This window comes from Amaranthus tricolor, chromosome 12 (assembly GCF_026212465.1).
Source record: "Amaranthus tricolor cultivar Red isolate AtriRed21 chromosome 12, ASM2621246v1, whole genome shotgun sequence".
NCBI classification, from domain to species: domain Eukaryota; kingdom Viridiplantae; phylum Streptophyta; class Magnoliopsida; order Caryophyllales; family Amaranthaceae; genus Amaranthus; species Amaranthus tricolor.
In genome coordinates, this window is record NC_080058.1 from 21,300,047 (window position 1) to 21,320,046 (window position 20,000).

General features: G+C 38.2%; 1 protein-coding gene across 1 annotated transcript in view; it reads right to left on the bottom strand.

Moving 5' to 3' along the window:
• The window catches only part of LOC130828742 (protein ENHANCED DISEASE RESISTANCE 2), a gene marked incomplete in the record, with an annotated part of 29,317 nt that extends 24,789 nt beyond the window's left edge, over positions 1–4,528 (bottom strand). Inside the window, 3 exon segments of the mRNA XM_057694706.1 lie at positions 461–514; positions 645–719; positions 4,139–4,528. Coding sequence (XP_057550689.1) covers positions 461–514; positions 645–719; positions 4,139–4,360 — 351 coding nt within the window.
• Positions 4,529–20,000: the final 15,472 nt, after the last annotated feature.

The window sequence follows — 20,000 nt, forward strand, 5'->3', positions numbered from 1 at the left end:
GAGAAAAGAGGGGAAGCAATTTAGAGGAATGTTTTTTCATTTTGATATCAATTGTGGAGGGGGGAATTGATAACCTTATTTGAGAACGAAAAACCTCTAAAAATGAAATGATTTGAAAGGAAAATGAGAGTTTTTGTTTCTCTTCATTCTGTTCCCTCCTATATAAAATACAAGGAGCTTCCATTATGATTAGCTCCCCTTCCTATCCTAATTTCCTTTCATTTTTCTTCCCTTTCCTCCTAAACAAATGCAAGAGGATCCCATTATAATTCTCTTCCTTTCCTTTTTCTTTCTTTCATTTTCTTTCCATTTCTTTCCTTTTCTTTCCTTATCATCCTGGTTTTATCCAAACACATTGTTAAGGTTGTAGTTTAACTTTAAACTAATTAGAGTCATCTTATACTAGATAAATAAAATCGATACAATGAATCAAGGTACTAAAATTGATAGACACACTTACTTCTCCCTTCTTTGATTCATCCAATCGGTTATAGAATCTGAGAACATACACATCCTACAATCAAAAGTAAGCACGTGTAATGTTCTTTAAATATCAACATTCAAGGTAATAATTGATCTAGAGCTAAAAGAGAAACTAGTAAATTGTAATAAATATCATGAAATTTCAAATCCAAGTGCCTTACGCCACAATTAACCTTTCGGCATCCAAGCTCTTCCACCATAAGAGTATGTCCCACAACACCCCTTCTTATTGGTCTCTGCACAAAAATAAAATATATAATATTTGAAAATATTCAAGTTATGTTATGACAGAAAATGCATAAGACTTCTTTGATAGTTTTTAGTTCAAAAACTAATTTGACTGTCTAACAAATAATTAGAATGTTGTTAAGAAATTATTGTTTTTCCATTTGATTTGTTAAAACATTTACATAAACATCGTAGAAATCTACAAATCATGGACAATTAATGATTTGAATATATCATAACACATTCTTTCATTCTTCTTTCGTGTTCCTTTTGATCTCTCTAACTTCTTGTTTTGCTCTTCAGTGGTTTTCTAACTCTCTATATTGAATTATGTTTTATTCATAAACTATTATCTTCTCCTACTACATTATTGCATTTACATTATCATTGTCAAACAATAGAAATAAGCTACTATAACAATAAATGTGCAATCACATTCCCAAAGTATCTCAGTTACATTTTGAATAAATTTACAAAGCGTGACAATTTAAGGATTTTATATTATATGTGTATAATTTGATTTTATATTAAAGATATAAATACATTATGATTTTGTGGATTTCAAATAAAAAACAAAAAATATAATTTTCAAGTCAAATGTTTTCAAGTATAAACATTTTTACACATTAGAGTAACTATTCACTAAGTTGTCGCTCATGTTTTGTGTTTTTAATTTTCCTTAGGTAATGACAAGTTCTTTGACGTGTTTAATGCATGAGTGTTGGGCGGCGTAGATTATAAGTCATGAGTGTATTTAAATAAATTAGTGTTAGAACATTTATTAATTTTAAGTGTTGTTTTTGATACCTTACACTTTCTGAGTGCGGCGAACACTATGTTTTTGCTTACTGTTTCTATTAAATATTATTCGCATTTATTAACATTTATTTTTTATAAATATAAAAATTTGGTCTGTTTATAGCATCACTGTATTTTTTAGGTGATTATTGTTTATATTTGTTGATTGTTTGGCGTGAGCAGAACATGATTGAGTCATTAGGTTAGTATTTGTAGCATCACTGTATTTTTTTAGGTGATTATTGTTCATATTTATTGATTAAGGTGAGTTCGAGGAGAAACTCTATTTTAAGTTGGGTAGAATCACATGATTTAGAGGAATATTGTATCTTTCATCATTTTAGGATGAACATATCCTATTTTATTATTAATATTTAGTGTTTATGTGTTATGCTATTCGTGAAGAGTTATTATCATTTTTTTTTATAGAAAATTTATTTAATCTATCACTAAGAAATGTTTATTTAGGTTTATTGATTTGTCATTGTATTTTGGAATTTACTATAGCTGTGTTCGTTAGTAATACTTATTTTGCGAGCAGTTCGTTAGAGATTTTTGGTTTTGATCGAGTGTTATTATAAATTTGAGTTTCAATACTTTTGGTACTTATTAATAAGAGATGTTTGGTTTACTCGGGACTTGAAAAACATTATTATTATCAAAATTACATTTGAGGTATTACGTCTAATTCTTAGTAAGGTTCAAACTCTATAATTATAATCTTCATTAAGTATGTGATTTTGTGTTTATAGAGGCAACATGTTTTCATTTATTTTTATTTATTTATACCGAAGGAGTATTGGCTTTATTAGTTTCTTTTATTTTTGTTTTCGTTGCCGCATCATCTAGATTTTTTTAACTATCATACTCTTTTCTTCTCCATATATACTGTTTGACTTTTAATTACAGTATTTGATTACAAAGACTTCAATCTTTCTTTGTCACTAGTGGTACAATAAATTTAATAATGGTTTTTCCACAATAAATGTGACGAAAATTTGAACGTGTGTAATCTGATAAAATTTATAAATGTCTTTTGCCCTTGGGTGTGTAGCGTAGGTCAACTCTTAGCGCAGTTAAACGTGACATTTGTTTATAATGCTAAAGGCAAATTATCCTAAGGTGTCAGGTGAATCAACCTTTTGAAAAGAGTCTATATAAGAGGACGTGTAATTTTTTTGACATCATATAAATGTACATTGTAAATAAATTTAAAAAGTATGACAGTTTTAAGATTTTATACTATATAAGCATATTTTTATTTATACTTAATATATATAAATACTTTACGATTTTGTGTATTTCAAATAACAAACAAAAGAATACTTTTTTAAAGTCAAAAGTTTTCAAGTATAAACATTTTGACACGTTAGAGTAACTATTCACTGAGTTGTGGCTCATGTTATATATGTTTTTGTTTTTCACAGGTAATAACAAGTTTTTTGACGTGTTTAATGCATGACTGTTAGGCGGCGTAGATCATACATCATGAGTGTATTTAAATAAATTAGTGTTAACACATTTATTTTTCTTGAAACTTTGTTAATTTTAAGTTTTGTTTCTATGCCTTACATTTTCTGAGTGTGACGAAGACCCTATTCACACTCTATTTTTTCTTTTTGTTACTTTTATATTATTCACATGTATTATCATTTCTTTCATAAGGATAAATATTATGGTTGTTACAATTAACCCATTAAATCAATAATTAATCCGTCTCTCTCTTAAGAGACCGTCTTTTCTAAAGACGGTTATCAAAAATCCAGTCTATTATGTTAATTTTAAAAAAAAACGGACGCGCGCGTGTAAGTTTAATGTGAAAAGTCACATAATGTATTTGGAATAATAACAACATTTATTTGAGGTTATAACATAATATACATGAAGCTATATATATATATATGTATATATATATATATATATATGTATATATATATATATATATTTGGGGTTATAACATAATATATATAAGGTTATAACAACATATATTTGTGGTTATAACATATTATATTTGAGGTTATAACATAATATATAGTTCGGTATATAATGGTCTGTGTTTGAGGGTATACTATTTGTATAACACCAAATATATTATGTTATAATCCAAAAGTGTGTTGTTATGACTCCATATATATTATATTATTACTTCAAATATATATTGTTACAACTCTAAATATATTATGTTATAACCCAAAATATATTATATTATAACCCCAAATATATTATGTTATAATCACAAATATATGTTGTTATAACTCCATATATATTATGTTATAATCTCAAATATATATTGTTATAACTTCAAATATATTATGTTATAATCCAAAATAAATTATGTTATAAACCTCAAATATATGCTGGTATAACACCAAATATACTATGTTATAACCCCAAATAAATGTTGTTATAACACCAAATATATTATATGGCTTTTCACATTATATTTATACACGCGCGTTAGGATTTTTTTTAAAAAAAATTAACATAATAAACTGTACTTTTAAGAAGAAAAGTACTAACACATACAAATTTCCCGAATTTCAATAACATAATAACATAACAACTAACCCATTAAATTAATAATAAAAAAGTAAAGATAGAGATAGAGATAGAGATAAAGATAACTTACAATGCCGGGATTTTCATCAGGATCACGCTTATACATTTCGACATACTTGCCCCTTATAAACAAAAAGCGAGGATGGCAAAACTCGTGGCCAATTTTATTAGTACCCAAATGAAAAACCCAGCCAGAGTACTGGAATTTAGGCCTCTTAAACTCTATGCGATTGTAAAGCAATGATGATCCATCACCATCTGATAATGATCGTAGCCTCATTGGGCGGGACATGATCAATCACCTGAAAAAATCTACAATCTCTTATTGTTTTTGTGGTGGGGAGAGAGAGAAATTTAAGAGTAGGAAAAGGGGGATGAAGGAATAAAGGGACATGTTGATGGATTGCGCTTAATTTGAGTAATATGTGAAATTAATGTGAAAATAATGTGAACCAACCATTTTTGTATATTCTTCCACTATGCTTTTTACTTCGTATTTTTTTTTTTTTTTTATCATTTTGCTCCTATTTTCTTTTCTCCGTAAGTACCATAACTTTATTGAATTCATCATTCATCACTTATTACTAAATTGTTTACCTTTTAATTGTTTTATTTTACCTTAAATTAGTACATAAACCCGTTAATAAACAGATTTATTATTATAAATAAATAATTAATTAATTATTTTAAATGAAGATCCAATTCTGTAATATTTTTAACTTATTTAAATATTTCTATTTAGATATAGATTTCACTATAAAAAATATATTTAAATTCCTAGAAAAGAATTACCTTGGCTTTAACCGTTTGATCAAGAATTGCTATAAAATGCATTGACAAATAAGGGAAAAGAGTAACTTTAGGATATATATATATATATATATATATATATATATATATATATATATATATATATATATATATATACATGTATATATATATATACATATATATATATATATACATATATACATATATATATATATATATATACATATATATATATATATATACATATATATATATATATGTATATATATATATATGTATATATATATATATATGTATATATATATATATGTATATATATGTATATATATATATATGTATATATATATATATATATATATATATATATATATATATATATATATATATATATATATGTATATATGTATATATATGTATATATATGTATATATATATATATATGTATATATATATATATATGTATATATATATATATATATATATATATATATATATATATATATGTATATATATATATATATATTGGAGTAATTAATAATCACTAATGGAAAAAACCTTATTTGCTGCGGTTTTTTGGTCATAATATGCTGCGATTTTGGCCTGCAGCAATAGTGATAGCAGCAAATGGCTTATTTTAAATGATGCGGTTTAAAACCGCAGCGAAAAAAAAGGCTATTTGCTGCGGTCTTCTTAAAAACCGCAGCAAATAGTGTATACTATTTGCTGCGGTTTTTAAGAAGCCCGCAGCAAATAATATATTTTTTTTATTTTTTATTTTATTTTATTTTATTTTTTGCTGGGTCAAGAGGCTCTCCGCGTGCCGCGGAGATTTGGGCGATGTGCGGAGTTGGGTCTGTCTGCCTTCAAATATATTCTTCAATTTTTTTTATTGCTTTTTTCGTTTAATAGTATTAAATAATCCAATAATGTAGAATGTAAGAAACAATGATTAATCCAATGATAAAGATTGATAATTAAATTACATGATTATAATCTTACATGATGTCGTTTACAAGAACAACTACCCATTGAACCATGGGTACCATGTACATAAGTAATTATTTACATTCAAATATACAACCACATATATACATAAGTAAATTATTCACATTCAAATATTCAAGTACATACATAAGTAAATTATTTTGAGATATGATAATTTTGTTTCTACAATAAGATTAGTATAAAAAAAGACTAAATCCTTATTAAAACACAATGACTTGAAAAAGAATAAGACTAGCCCTAATTTCGTGGCTTTTGAAGGAAAAGCAACAATGGTGAGTTGAAGAACTTAAACAAAGATGGAGAAGGAAATTCGTGCAATGGGTGATTATTGAAGCAACAAATTTCAACAACACAGGAACTTGCAGAACTTAAACAAAGTCGTGGGTTTTGGAAGATGATGAACGAAATGAAGAGAAAACACAGCAGAGTCGTATGATTTGAAAAACTTAAAGAACTTGAAGAGATTTTTCGTGGGTTTTTGAAGAAATTTTCTAAAATTGAAGAGCTTGAAGAAGAAGACAGTCGTCGTCGTATGTTTTTGAAGAAAGTTATTTTAGGGTTTGAAGCAATAGAACGTCAAAACGCGTTTTTTATATTTTTTTAACTAACTATTTGCTGCGGGCATCTTAAAAAACCACAGCAAATAAGCATTATTTGATGCGGTTTTAAGAAGCGCGCAACAAATAATTGCTTATTAAACGATAAATAAATAAATAAATAAATATATAAATAAGTATTTGCTGCGGTTTTAAGAAGCCCGCAGCAAATAAATGCTTATTAAACGAAATTTTTTTATTTTTTAATACTTATTTGCTGCGGGCCTAAAATAACCGCAGCACATAATGCTTATTCGTTTATTTTTTATTTTTTTTTCGTTTAATATGCACTTATTTGCTGCGGACTAAACAAAACCGCAGCAAATAAGCATTATTTGCTACGGGCATCAGGAAAATCGCAGCAATTGTAATATATACTTTTTTTCTTTTTTTTTTTGCTATTTAATGCTGCGTCTAAGGAAAACCGCAACAAATGACACGCAGCAAATCACACACAGCAAATGAGGTTTTTTCCATTAGTGAATGGAGTACCAAATTAGGAATGAAATTATCATTAAAAAACTGAGAAAATATATACACATATATATATATATATATATATATATATATATATATATATATATATATATATATATATATATATATATATATATATATATATATATATATATATATATATATATATATATATATATATATATATATATATATATATATATATATATATATATATATATATATATATATATATATATATATATATATATACATATATATATATATATATATATACATATACATATATATATATATATATATATATATATATATATATATATATATATATATATATATATATATATATATATATATATATATATACATATATATATACATATATATATATATATATATATATATATATATATATATATATATATATATATATATATATATATATACATATATATATATATATATATATATATATATATATATATATATATATATATATATATATATATATATATATATATATATATATACAAATATATATATATATATATATATATATATATATATATATATATATATATATATATATATATATATATATATATATATATATTTATATATATATATATATATATATATATATATATATATATATATGTCATGGTACTGTTTTTTAATTAATTTATTTACTTAATAATTAGCATCATATTACCAAAATACCCTTTGACCTTTTCCGTTGACCTTGACTTTCGGTCAATGGGCTTTTTGTTGAATGTCCTATCCTCCTTATGGCCCATGAGCTACTCACTTCCAGATGCCCTAATTTCCCTCCAGAATAATAACCACCTGTTTGACTCAACTTCCCACTCACCCACATTCTTTGATAATCCTTCTTCCAAGGTAAATAACTGCCCACTATCTTCCACTTTCCTTCATAACCACCAGCTGCTGCCCATTACTCCCATGATCTTCCACCTTTCTTCTCTGAAGTAACTTCCTCCTTCAAACATTATAAATAGGGACAACCATCAGAGGGGAGAGGATATCTAAAAACAGCTTTCCTAGAATCCTTGCTTACACTACTTCCTTAAGCCTTCCCAACCACTAGCACTAGCACTAGCAATCCCAATCCCGACCTTCCTTCTTGCATTCATTCTACGATCAGTCATTCATTAATTTCCGATTTACGTTCTGACTTGAGCGTCGGAGGGGTTTTCCGGGAGATCACCCCCCGGACAAGGCTAACGTGTTGTGTTGCAGGAATTCAGGTCGCTTCCTCTCATAAGTCGCTTCTCTTGATCACACTTCTACTTATCTCCAGGTATTTCAAGTGTATCCCACTTCCACGTTTCATTACCGAAACAGTTTGGCGCCGTCTGTGGGGAAGTGTACAAGAAGTCATGGCTCCCAAGAAGAACCCGACTCAAACCGCCACCGTGCATAGCACAGACACAGACACTTCAGCGGGTCACGCTAATAATCAAGCCGTGACTCGCCGTGATCTGGACATGCTAGCGCGAAATCTCACGGCCGCGTTCTCTGAACAACTCCGCGCCGTCATAAACAATACCCCTACTCAACAACGGGTACTGGAAGACATGGCGAACCAAATAAAGAACTTAGAGGAACGAATCGAGCCCCGTCAAGAGATACCAAAATCTCATGAATCTCAAGACGGGAACTCGAGGACTTCCCATTCCAGTAGACGCAATAAAAACAAGCGGGAAAGGTCCAGAACTTACCCGCACCATAGCAAGACAGATACACGAGATGGCGAATCCAAAACCGCCACTCCAGATGCCCGAACCTTCATAGAGAGCAAAAAGCGAAAGACGTCTGAGAGCGTCCAATCCCTGGTAGATAAAAGAAGGGAGGAAAGGAAGAAGGCACAACTCGCCGGGTCTAGCCGTCCCCTCACTCCCACCTCCATGCCGCGGAATGAGGACGACAAGAGTGTCCTTCCTGAAGAGCCCATATCATTAGTCTCTCCCCTGGCCAGAGAGATACTGAATACTCCCAATCCCGGGAAAATAAAGGTACCAAACATGGCTGCTTTCGATGGCACGTCATGCCCGCAGGAGCATTTGACGGCGTATAAGAATCTTATGTTGTTGTACACCACCAACTCATCGTTATGGTGTAAGTTCTTTCCAACTACTCTTACAGGAGTAGCTTTGACATGGTACACCTCCCTTCCCGGAGGAAGCATCCACAACTTTGCCCAACTAGAGGGCAAGTTCTTGGGCCACTTTATAGCCTCAAGAAGGCAGGAGAAATCAAACTTCCACCTGCTTAGTGTCACTCAATTGGAAGGAGAGTCCATATCCTCATATCTTAAGAAGTTCCATGAGGCAGTGCTGGAAGTGACTGATTTGGAGGAGTCGGTTGCCCTAAACGCCCTAATCAACGGAATGAAGGCCCAACGGCTGAAGTTCCAGTTGGTTGAAAGTCAAGTAAAGACGTATGCAGAGGCCATGAAACAATGCCAAAGTTATGTCACGGCGTCAGAGATATGTCAAGCACATGATCCGAAAAGGCGAAAATTTGAGAAAAAAGATGTCCGGCCCCCCCATCAATCCTCACGAAGCAGGGTGGAGCATTCTTCGAGGAGAGAGAAGAATTACATGCCGCGTCGTCCTACGCCGACGTCTGATATGGGACCTCCACGAGCCCGACACGTATATGTTACAGAAGGAGAAACTAGGACGCGGAATCTGGGAGATGGAGGAAACGACCCCATATTCAATCGAAACAGGAGGGACATTTTCTTCGCTGTTCGAGATCAATTGCCAGCTCCACCTCTAGTTACTACCCCCTCTGATAGGCGCAACTATAATCTGTGGTGTGATTATCACAAAGAGCACGGCCATACTCTGGCACAATGTCGCGAACTAAAGCGCATCTTGCATCAGTTGACTAACGAGGGAAAACTGTCCAGGTTCCTCAACAGGAGAGATTATGATGCTGGAAGAGAAGGGGAAAGGAGGCCATGGCAACAGAAACGCCGATCCCCCAAGAGGAACGAAGCCAGACGCGAAAGTTCCGACACTCAAGGAACTATCAACATGATTTTTGGGGGATACACTGAGGAATATCCCACTATCCGCGCGGCAAAAAACAGCGTCCACACTTTGCTGAAAGGACCTCCCATGGCCGCATCTAAGGGACCGGTCATGAAGTTCGATGCCACGACCTCCCAACCGCTGCAACAACCCCATACCGATCCCCTGGTGGTCTCTCTTAAAATCGGGCAAATGAAAGTCAGACGGGTGCTGGTAGATACGGGAAGCACGGCTGATCTTATTACAATGGAGTGCTTGAGAAAGATGAAGTTCGAGGAAAAGCACTTACAACCCCTAGACAAACCACTGATTGGGTTTGGAGGGAGTCAGGTCATTCCGTTGGGCACGATCGTTCTCCCCGTACGGGTAGGGGAGAGAAGTGAAAGCCGGACCATGCCCATACGGTTCACAGTGGTAGATCTCAACTTCCCCTACAATGCTATCATGGGGCTCCCACTCATTAATAAGATCAAGGCAGCAATCTTCCCCCATCAACTCTTGCTGCAATTCGAGACAGATAATGGACAAGTTGGCATTCTCAAGGGAGACCAAGTGACGGCTCGCCAATGCCTCGTCAACACCCTGAAGCGCGGGTCCTCCGAGACACGAGCAAAAAGAAAAAGGGAAGACAATGTCCCAGCTGTCATGAGCGTGTACAAGGAAAATCTTAGCACGCATGAAAGGCCTCGCCCCATAGAACGATACGAGGAAGTAGACATGTTCGAGGGGAAACAAATCAAGGTAGGGAAAGATCTTCCTAGCACGGTCAAACAGGACATAGTGGCCACCATTGCTGAGTTCCGCGACGTCTTTGCTTTTTGCACGGAAGAAATGCCTGGCATCCCTACCAGTGTCGCGTATCATAAACTTGACATCAAACCAGGCTATAAACCCATAAAACAAAAGCTACGACATCAAGGAAGAGAACGGACTGAGGCCGCCAAGGAGGAAGTCGAGAAGTTGTTGAGAGCCGGATTTATTAAAGAATGCAAATACTCTGAGTGGCTATCCAACGTTGTCCTGGTGAAAAAACCGAATGGCAAGTGGAGGATGTGCGTTCGACTTCACGGACCTAAATAAGGCGTGCCCTAAAGACGATTACCCACTTCCAAAGATAGATCATCTGGTGGATTCTACAGCAGGCCATGCATTATTAAGCTTCATGGATGCCAATGCCGGCTATCATCAGATTCCGTTGGCAATTGAAGACCAACCTCACACGGCCTTCATTACCAGCATGGGAGTCTATTGCTACAAGGTTATGCCCTTCGGATTAAAAAACGCGGGGGCAACTTATCAAAGGATGGTCAACAAGGTCTTCCAATCTCAGATTGGACGGAATTTAGAAGTATATGTAGATGACATGATCACAAAAAGAAAACAAGCAAGTCAGCACGCCGCAGACTTACGAGAAACGTTCCTTACCCTTCGAAAGCACCAAATGAAACTCAATCCTGACAAGTGTGTGTTTGGAGTTACCGGAGGGAAGTGCCTGGGCTTCCTGGTAGACGAGCGAGGCATTGAGGCAAATCCCGATAAAATCCGGGCTATACAAAACATGAGATCTCCCACCTCAGTTAAAGAAGTACAAAAGCTCACAGGGTGCCTGGCTGCTCTTGGAAGATTTCTTTCCAAGTCCGCGGATAAATGTTTACCCTTCTTTAAAACAATAAAACAACAGAAGTTCGAGTGGACAGCAGAAGCAGAAGAGTCCTTCCGCCAACTTAAAGAGCACCTGTCCACCTTGCCAAAACTAGTTTCGCCCATCAAAGGGGAGAAGCTAGTCCTATATGTCTCTGTCTCCGAATATTCGTTATCCGGAGTACTGGTTGCGGAAAGAGAAAAGAAACAGCTTCCTATATACTATATAAGTCATGCATTCCGTGGCTCGGAGGGAAACTACGGTGAAGTCGAAAAAGTCATATTCGCAATCGTCATGGCAAGCAGGAAATTGAAGCCCTACTTTCAATCCCACCAGATCATCGTCCGGACTGATCAACCTTTGAAAAAGATTCTGGAAGGGAAAAACAAGTCAAGCCGCGTCACAGATTGGGCAAACCAGCTGGCGGATTTCGGCATCGAATATGAGCCTCGAACGGCAATCAAAGCCCAAGCTCTGGCTGACTTCATTGCTGAAAGCACTCTCCCCTATCATCCTGAACCCAATCAGGAATGGAAGTTGTATGTAGATGGGTCTTCTACCCAATCAGCAAGTGGGGCTGGACTCCTCATTGTATCTTCCGCCGGGGTCCGTATGGAAAGGGCGGTCAGGTTCGAGTTCGCAGCATCCAACAACGAGGCCGAATATGAAGCATTATTGATGGGACTGAGAATTTGCTACGAAACGGGAGCCAAAAAATTGTTCGCCTTCTCTGACTCCCAATTGATTGTTGCACAAGTGAACGGGGAGTTCGAAGCTAAAGATGACAGCATGAAAATGTACCTGCAGCAAGTAAAGGAATTTGTTCAAAAATTCGACAAGTTCACGTTGGAGCACATTCCAAGATCCCAGAACGCCCAAGCTGATTCCCTGGCAAAGCTTGCCAGCTCAGCAGAAACATCCGCGGCTCGAGACATAATCTGGGAAGTGCTTCCTAACCCCAGCATCAACTTCATGGTCGATACCATCGACAGATCAGAAACATGGATGGAGCCATACATCGAATATTTGCGGAGTCAGACGCTTCCCCAAGATGAATGTCAGGCCAAAATGCTCCGGAAGAAAGCCAGATGGTTCGAACTCCACGAAGGAACGCTCTACAAGAAGTCATATACACACCCCCTCCTGAAATGCGTATCCCCTGAAGAAGGAAACTATATCCTACGCGAAATACACGAAGGTGGATGCGGTATACACCAAGGAGTACGGACTGTCATTGGGAAAGTCCTTAGAAGTGGATATTATTGGCCCTCACTCCGAGAAGACGCGGAGTATTTGATCAAAAGATGTCTTGAATGTCAGTACCACTCAAAGATAGGAAGGAAGCCATCCAATTATTTGACCGCCATGCAAGCCGTCCTGCCTTTCGACAAGTGGGGCATGGACCTCCTTGGCCCCTTCCCTCCGGCATAAGGGCAACGCAAATTCATCATTGTGGCCATTGATTATTTCACAAAATATGTAGAAGCGGAAGCCCTTAGCTCAATCACGGACAAACAAGTCTGTCAGTTTATATGGAGGAATATCATCACAAGGTACGGCATCCCCCGGGTGATCATAACAGATAATGGAAGGCAGTTCGTCAGCAAGAACACCATCGAGTACTGCGACAAGTTTAACATCCAAATCAGATTCAGTTCAGTATCCAGGCCGCAAACTAATGGTCAAGTAGAGTCCGCGAACAAAGAGATCCTGAATGGCATTAAGAAGAAGATAGAGGGGGTCAAAGGTAATTGGGATGAAGAACTACCAGGCATCTTATGGGCAAGTCGAACAACCATCAAAGACGCAACGGGGCATACACCTTTCTCTTTAGTATACGGATCTGAAGCCGTGCTCCCAGTTGAAATAGGCGTACCCTCTACAAGGGTCACCTATTACTCACACGACGAAAATGAGGAAGGAAAAAGAGCAAACTTAGATCTGCTGCCAGAGACAAGAGGAAACGCACTGCTGAGATCAATAGCACAAAAACAAAAGATGATCCGTAGCTTCAATCGCCACGTCAAAACCAGACGCATTCAAATTGGTGATTTAGTCCTCCGAAAAATAGAAGCTACGGGAAAGATCGTGGAGAAAGGAAAGTTAGTGGCCAACTGGGACGGACCTTTCAGAGTCACCCACGTCGTCAAACCAGGAACCTTCGAACTGGAAGACATGAAAGGGAAAAAACTACCCCGACCATGGAATGGAGACCATTTAAAAAAATTCTTCATTTAATAAAATTTGCAAGGGGCAATCGACAAGCATCAGCATAAACAGCCTCATCAGGGACAGACTCATCAGTACCAATTCGCGACTACAGTCCTTCCGCAACATAATTGCGTTGTAATTCAAAATTACTTCAATCGTCGCTTGTATCCTTAACAATCATTAATAAACAGGTTTTATTTTCAGATTATCCGGCTCTTATGTTCGCAAATGTTTGGTAAAATTCTTTTGCAAATCTTATTAAATCAGTAATATCCATAAGTCGGACCCTTGAGAGGGGTCCCATTATCAAATTATTTTGTCACTAACGAACTTGTGATACCTATAAGTCGGACCCTTAGGATAGGGTTCCAAGACCAAAAATCACTTGAAGTATCTGACATCCGTTCGTAGCATCGATAAGTCGGACCCCCAGTTTGGGGTCCCTAGAGTTCAAAATATTCTAAGTTTTCACAATGATGTTTCCCAACCGGGACATCGATAAGTCGGACTCCCAGTTTGGGGTCCCTAAAGTTCAAAATATTCCAAATGATGTTTCCCAACCGGGACATCGATAAGTCGGACCCCCAGTTTGGGGTCCCTGAGTTCAAAAGAAAATCCCAAGTCTCCCACTAAGGTAACCCGCAACTGGGACATCGACAAGTCGGACCCCCTTACTGGGGTCTAAAGGCTGAAAATATTCTAAGTACAAATTTCCTTGATGTCGCCTGCGCGTGACATCGAAAAATCACGTCCTCTAAGTATTATTCCGCAGCCTCGGAAGAGAGAAGCCACGGCTCAACGAATAAAAGCATGGATACCACGAATAAACTCCATAATCAGGGATATATACATCAAAATATTCAAAATACAGAGTTGAATGTTTGCAAAAATCAAAATTACAAAATTGCAAGATTATACATCTTCCAAAAAAGCCTCGACGTCTTGATCCGGCGGCAGAGGAGGCTCGATCCTTCCCTCTTCAAGACTGGGAGTGAAGCTTATATAATCTTCAACGTTAAACGGCTCCACCCCGATCTCGGACAGCTCTCGGGATAAGCCCTGGAGGTTCCTACCTTCGTCAATAATAAGATTCGATAAATCAAGGCACAAAACCTCCAGGTTGGAGAGCGTCAAGTTTTCCGGGACATCTGACGCCGGAGGAGAAGAGAGAGCCAGCTGATCCAAGTCGAGGCATAAAGCCTCCCTCTCAGCCTCAGCATCCAGCCTTTCGGACCAGGCTCTCCTTTCATCCGCATCCCAAGCAGCGTCGACCAGTACCGCCGACTCCCCGTCCAAGACAGGAGCAAGGTTGGACAAGGCTTCACTTCCCTTCTGATCAGCAGTTTGCTGAAGGGATGTAAAATCCATGCCCAACTCTGCGGCAGCCAAACGATACTTTTCGTCACTGATCAGGGTTCCGGCTCTCACCATCTCCGCCGTCAGATCTCCAAGAAACTTCGACGCTTCCGGCTCATCCGAAAGAAGCCAATCTCGAGCCATCCGGGCCTTCCTGGTTAAACACAATTTATACACCTTAGCCGCGGATAGGATCATCTTGAAGTGGGCAGAATCAGTCGATACTTGCTGCATAAGTTGCTGGTTCTGATGAACGAGCTTGGCATGGGTATCCATCAGCAAGCCGACTTCATGGCCGAGGTTCGCAGACCAGGTGGAAGCAGCATCTAAGTTCTCGATGGTCTGGTCCAGCTGCTTCCTTGCCCTTTCCCGCCATTGTTCGGTCCTGACCAAGCGCTCTTTCAGCTCAGAACACTTGGCCAGTTTCTCTTTTAGGCCCGGCAGGTCCTCCCGCAATTTTGATAATTCGTCATTCAGCTCCTCACAGCGGGAGGTAAGGGCGGCAATGGTTTCCTGGTCCGCGGCACTTTGACGGTTTGCGTCGAGCTCAAAAGCCAACCGTATGAACGCCTGCAAAGAAACGGCAACTAAAGAAATCCGGAAACCAAGTAATGACACTACTAAGCATAAAAAAGTCATTACCTCTGCCGCCGAAGCTTGTGCCTGACGCACCCTGTCACGGGGGGGCATGGATTCTAGTAGGTCGACGTCCACCTTGCTGATTAAGTTGGACGTCGCCCTGTTAAAACGAACAATTAAGCCCTTATGCCCCAACTCCGGAAAGGGTGTCTCGTGTCGAAAAGGGAAAACTTCCCGACGACGATAAACCTCAGCAAATTGTGATGAGGGAGCCGCGGAAGACTCCCCCACCTTCTCCTTCCCCTTGTTCGAAGCTGGCCGTGGAGAGTCCGAAGGGGGAGATGCCTCCTCCTCAACCGACCCTATGCGGAGAGGTACGGCCGTAGGGATCGTACCCACAGAGGGCCTCTTGGCCGAGCTCTCCTTGCGGGAAGAAGAATCCCGCTTCCTCTTCTTCTTCCCACTCTTTTTCACCCCCCTTGTCTGTGGAGGAATCACCCTCTCAGATTCATCGGGGATGTGAATTTGTTTTCTCTCTTCGAGAAGTAGGAGAGCCTCTTGCTCTGAGGGCACGTCCTCCAGACCCTTCTCTACAGTCGCCGAGTCCTACAAAAGAAAAAGTTAGGAAGAATCAACAGAAATCTTTCATAACGAAGAATTTTGTGAAGTTATACCTTCGGAGGAAGGGGAAGAGGCTTATCCTCGGGTCGCTGTATGGCCCCTTGAGCAAGTCTTAGAACGCTGAATTTCTTCATCAGCTCCGGACTCTTTGCTCGAAGATTCTCCTTGGCTATCCCTGTAAAAATCGCGAGTTAGAAACAGTTAAACATATCATAGGAAAGAAAAGGAAGAAACCCGGCAATTCTTACTCCGATTGATAGCCAAGCTGATGTCGAATGATGAGAGGAGGTTCTCGTTCTCCAACTCAGGGCGACCAGGTATCCAATTAAGTTGGACGTTCATTGGTTTCCTTCCCAATTGAACGTCCATCTTTGCGTATTCTATGATCACCGCGTCACTAAAAGAACACTGCGGGATCCCATTATTAAAACCCGCGAGGTTGGGTTTAATGTCAAAAGAGGTCTTGATGTTCCATCCCTCTGAATTATACAAAAATGCAAATTTCGTCCTATACCCCTTCTGGTTATCGGGGAGGTCTTGGACTATCTTCAGTCCTCGACGGTGTGTAAAAGTAATCCAGCCACAGCCGTATGATTGCGAATTACATAGGCGGGCTCTGAATATATATCTAAAAGCTGTGAGTGTTGGTGGCACGGCCAAAACTTTGCATAGGATCAAAAAGGCCACCATACAACCCCAGGCGTTTGGGTATAACTCGGGCACTGAAATGTTCAAAAACTCTAACACCTCCCTAAAAAACGGGTGAAGAGGAAATCTGAGCCCTAATTCAAAAGAAGGAAAGTATACAACTATACAATGTGGGGGAGGAAACCTAACGGTGTCATAATTCCCCGGGGTAATAATGTTTATATTATCCTTCAAACCCCATTTTTGAGAGATGGCCTCCCGGCGGTTGTCTAGATCTCTTTTGGTCTGTAAATCAATGAAGTAGTTTAGGGGCCCGCCGTTTGGAATGTAGAATGGAGGAGGAACTGGCGCTGCACTCTCCCTTCCAGAAGACTCGGCTGATCCTTCAAGGTTTTCCATATCTACATACAATAACCCTTCTAGGTCAGGATTTATTTGCGGCAAGTAATTTGGAAAGAAAGCAACGCTCACTTCCCAAGGAGCAGTTTTTATAATCTCCGGAGGGTATATAGGGGATACAGACGACTCATCCCCATCTTTTATTGGTTCATAATGGGGGGTAATTCTCACCGAACTACTTTCATCCGAGTCATTCATTGGTAACCCCTTTTTATTAAGACGCCTACGTACTATCAAAGGAGTTTCCGGCAAGTTAGTAGGGTTGGTGTCTGAGTTAGCTATAGTCTCTTGAGTAGCCGCGACATCCATGTTAATAATAAAGTAGTAGTCGAAACTTGTAAAGAATAGAGACTAAATTCATAAACAAATTCAAAGTTCTAGGCTAACATTCAAGAACAGTTTGAAGAATAACTTGAAGAAATTCGAAAAATCTGGGAAAAGTTTGAATACCTTAAAGAAATTTGAAGATTTGTCAGAAACTTGATGAAGATCTGTCAGAAACCTTGAAGATCTTCGAAAGATTTGTCAGAAGTTTGAAGGAGGGATGAAGATTGTCCGAGCGTTTCTCTACTTTCTCTTTCTTGCAATTTGAAGATTTGAGGGAGTTAATGAAGATTAGGTGAAATGGAACTATTCCAACTACCCTATTTATAGCGGTAATAAATGCTTCACTTGGGACTTGAGCATTCGAACGAAAGGGTGGAATTCCGGAGGAAAGCTGGGAAGTCGATGAGTCGGACTCCCAATAAGGGGAAGACAGATTTTTCTTAAGTGTTTAGTAATGACCGTGAAGTCTATTAGTCGGACCCTGGTTGAAAGGGTATGTTGCGAAATTTTTCCAAGTGTTAACTCTTGAATATAGCCGGAAGGTCGAAAAGTCGGACCCCCAATTAGAGAGGAACGTCATAAATTTGTTTGAATGTCAAAGCCATCCCACCGGTGGGTCGACAAGTCAGACCCCCAGGGAGGGGGGAGCAGGTAATTATTCAAGTCCTTTAGCACTCGAATATGTCCGGAGAGTCGATAAGTCGGACCCTAAACTGAACCTCCAGAAAGGAAAATCATTTTAAGTATAGAGATTACCCATTCCTCCGTCCGACTTATGGACACGGCGGGTAAAATGTGATGGAAGGAAATATGAAAATATCTCAAGGGCGAAGGAAATCCGTGTGATCGATAAGTCGGACTCCTTGGTGCACCCAGTCATAATGTAGAAATTCCATGTATGAGAGAAGTCCCATATTTCTGTATGATTGAAGACACGGGTCTGCGAGCTGGTTCCCCGTCATAAAAGAGGAGGGGTGAAAAGTAAAGTGGCTGATTCCCATATTTATCCGTGTGGTCGATAAGTCGGACCCCCAAATGACCCTAGTCCAGGTGAAAAATTCTAAGTATAGAACCTCTCATGTGTGTCCGTGGGATTGAAGATGCGAGTTATGGGGCTCATTCCATATCATGCTAGAATGAAGGGGGCTGCTTTGACCGAGTACTGAACATTTTTAAAGATATCCGTGTGGTCGATAAGTCGGACCCCCAGGGGGTCCTTCTCTTTCTTAAAATATTCTAAGTGTTGAAGAGGGATTCTCGTGCTGAATTCGCGAGTAAAGACGCAAACTATTAGTTCGCGGCATAGTTCAACAATAGGTGTAAAAATATCTTGAGGAGAATGCTATGCCGCGTCATTACTAGGGATCCGATTCATAAATACCCTTGGCGTTACGCGGCATCAGTTCAAAACAGACAGTTGATTTAATCCGCATAGTCGATAAGTCGGACCCTCCTTGGGTGTTTTGTTGAAAACCTGATTTCTGCGATATCAGTGAAAGCAAGGGTCGAGACATGATGTCGCGGAATCTAGATCCCACATTCACTATTTCGCTGTTGTATTATAACACGTCTGGGGCTACTCTGCGGCATACTTCAAGCCGCGGCTTCATATGCCCGTTTGACCCGTATTCAATACGTTCTTACCTGACAAGCTTAAAAGGTCATATCTTTTTCATTACAACTCGGAATTCAGCACAAGGACTATCGATTCAAAGCTTGCAAGCTCAATTTTCAAGATCCATGAGGAGATTCGCCAGGTCGGGTATATGTTTTACCTCATGGGGCTTTTGAATGTTCTCTACGATCATTAAATCAAGCTCCAATGGGAACCTGTTTTTTCCGCATAAAGGAGGATGTTTCTAGTCGTTGTGGCTCTCCCCTCACATCACTCTTCATGCGTGGGGCTAAGTGTCATGGTACTGTTTTTTAATTAATTTATTTACTTAATAATTAGCATCATATTACCAAAATACCCTTTGACCTTATCCGTTGACCTTGACTTTCGGTCAATGGGCTTTTTGTTGAATGTCCTATCCTCCTTATGGCCCATGAGCTACTCACTTCCAGATGCCCTAATTTCCCTCCAGAATAATAACCACCTGTTTGACTCAACTTCCCACTCACCCACATTCTTTGATAATCCTTCTTCCAAGGTAAATAACTGCCCACTATCTTCCACTTTCCTTCATAACCACCAGCTGCTGCCCATTACTCCCATGATCTTCCACCTTTCCTCTC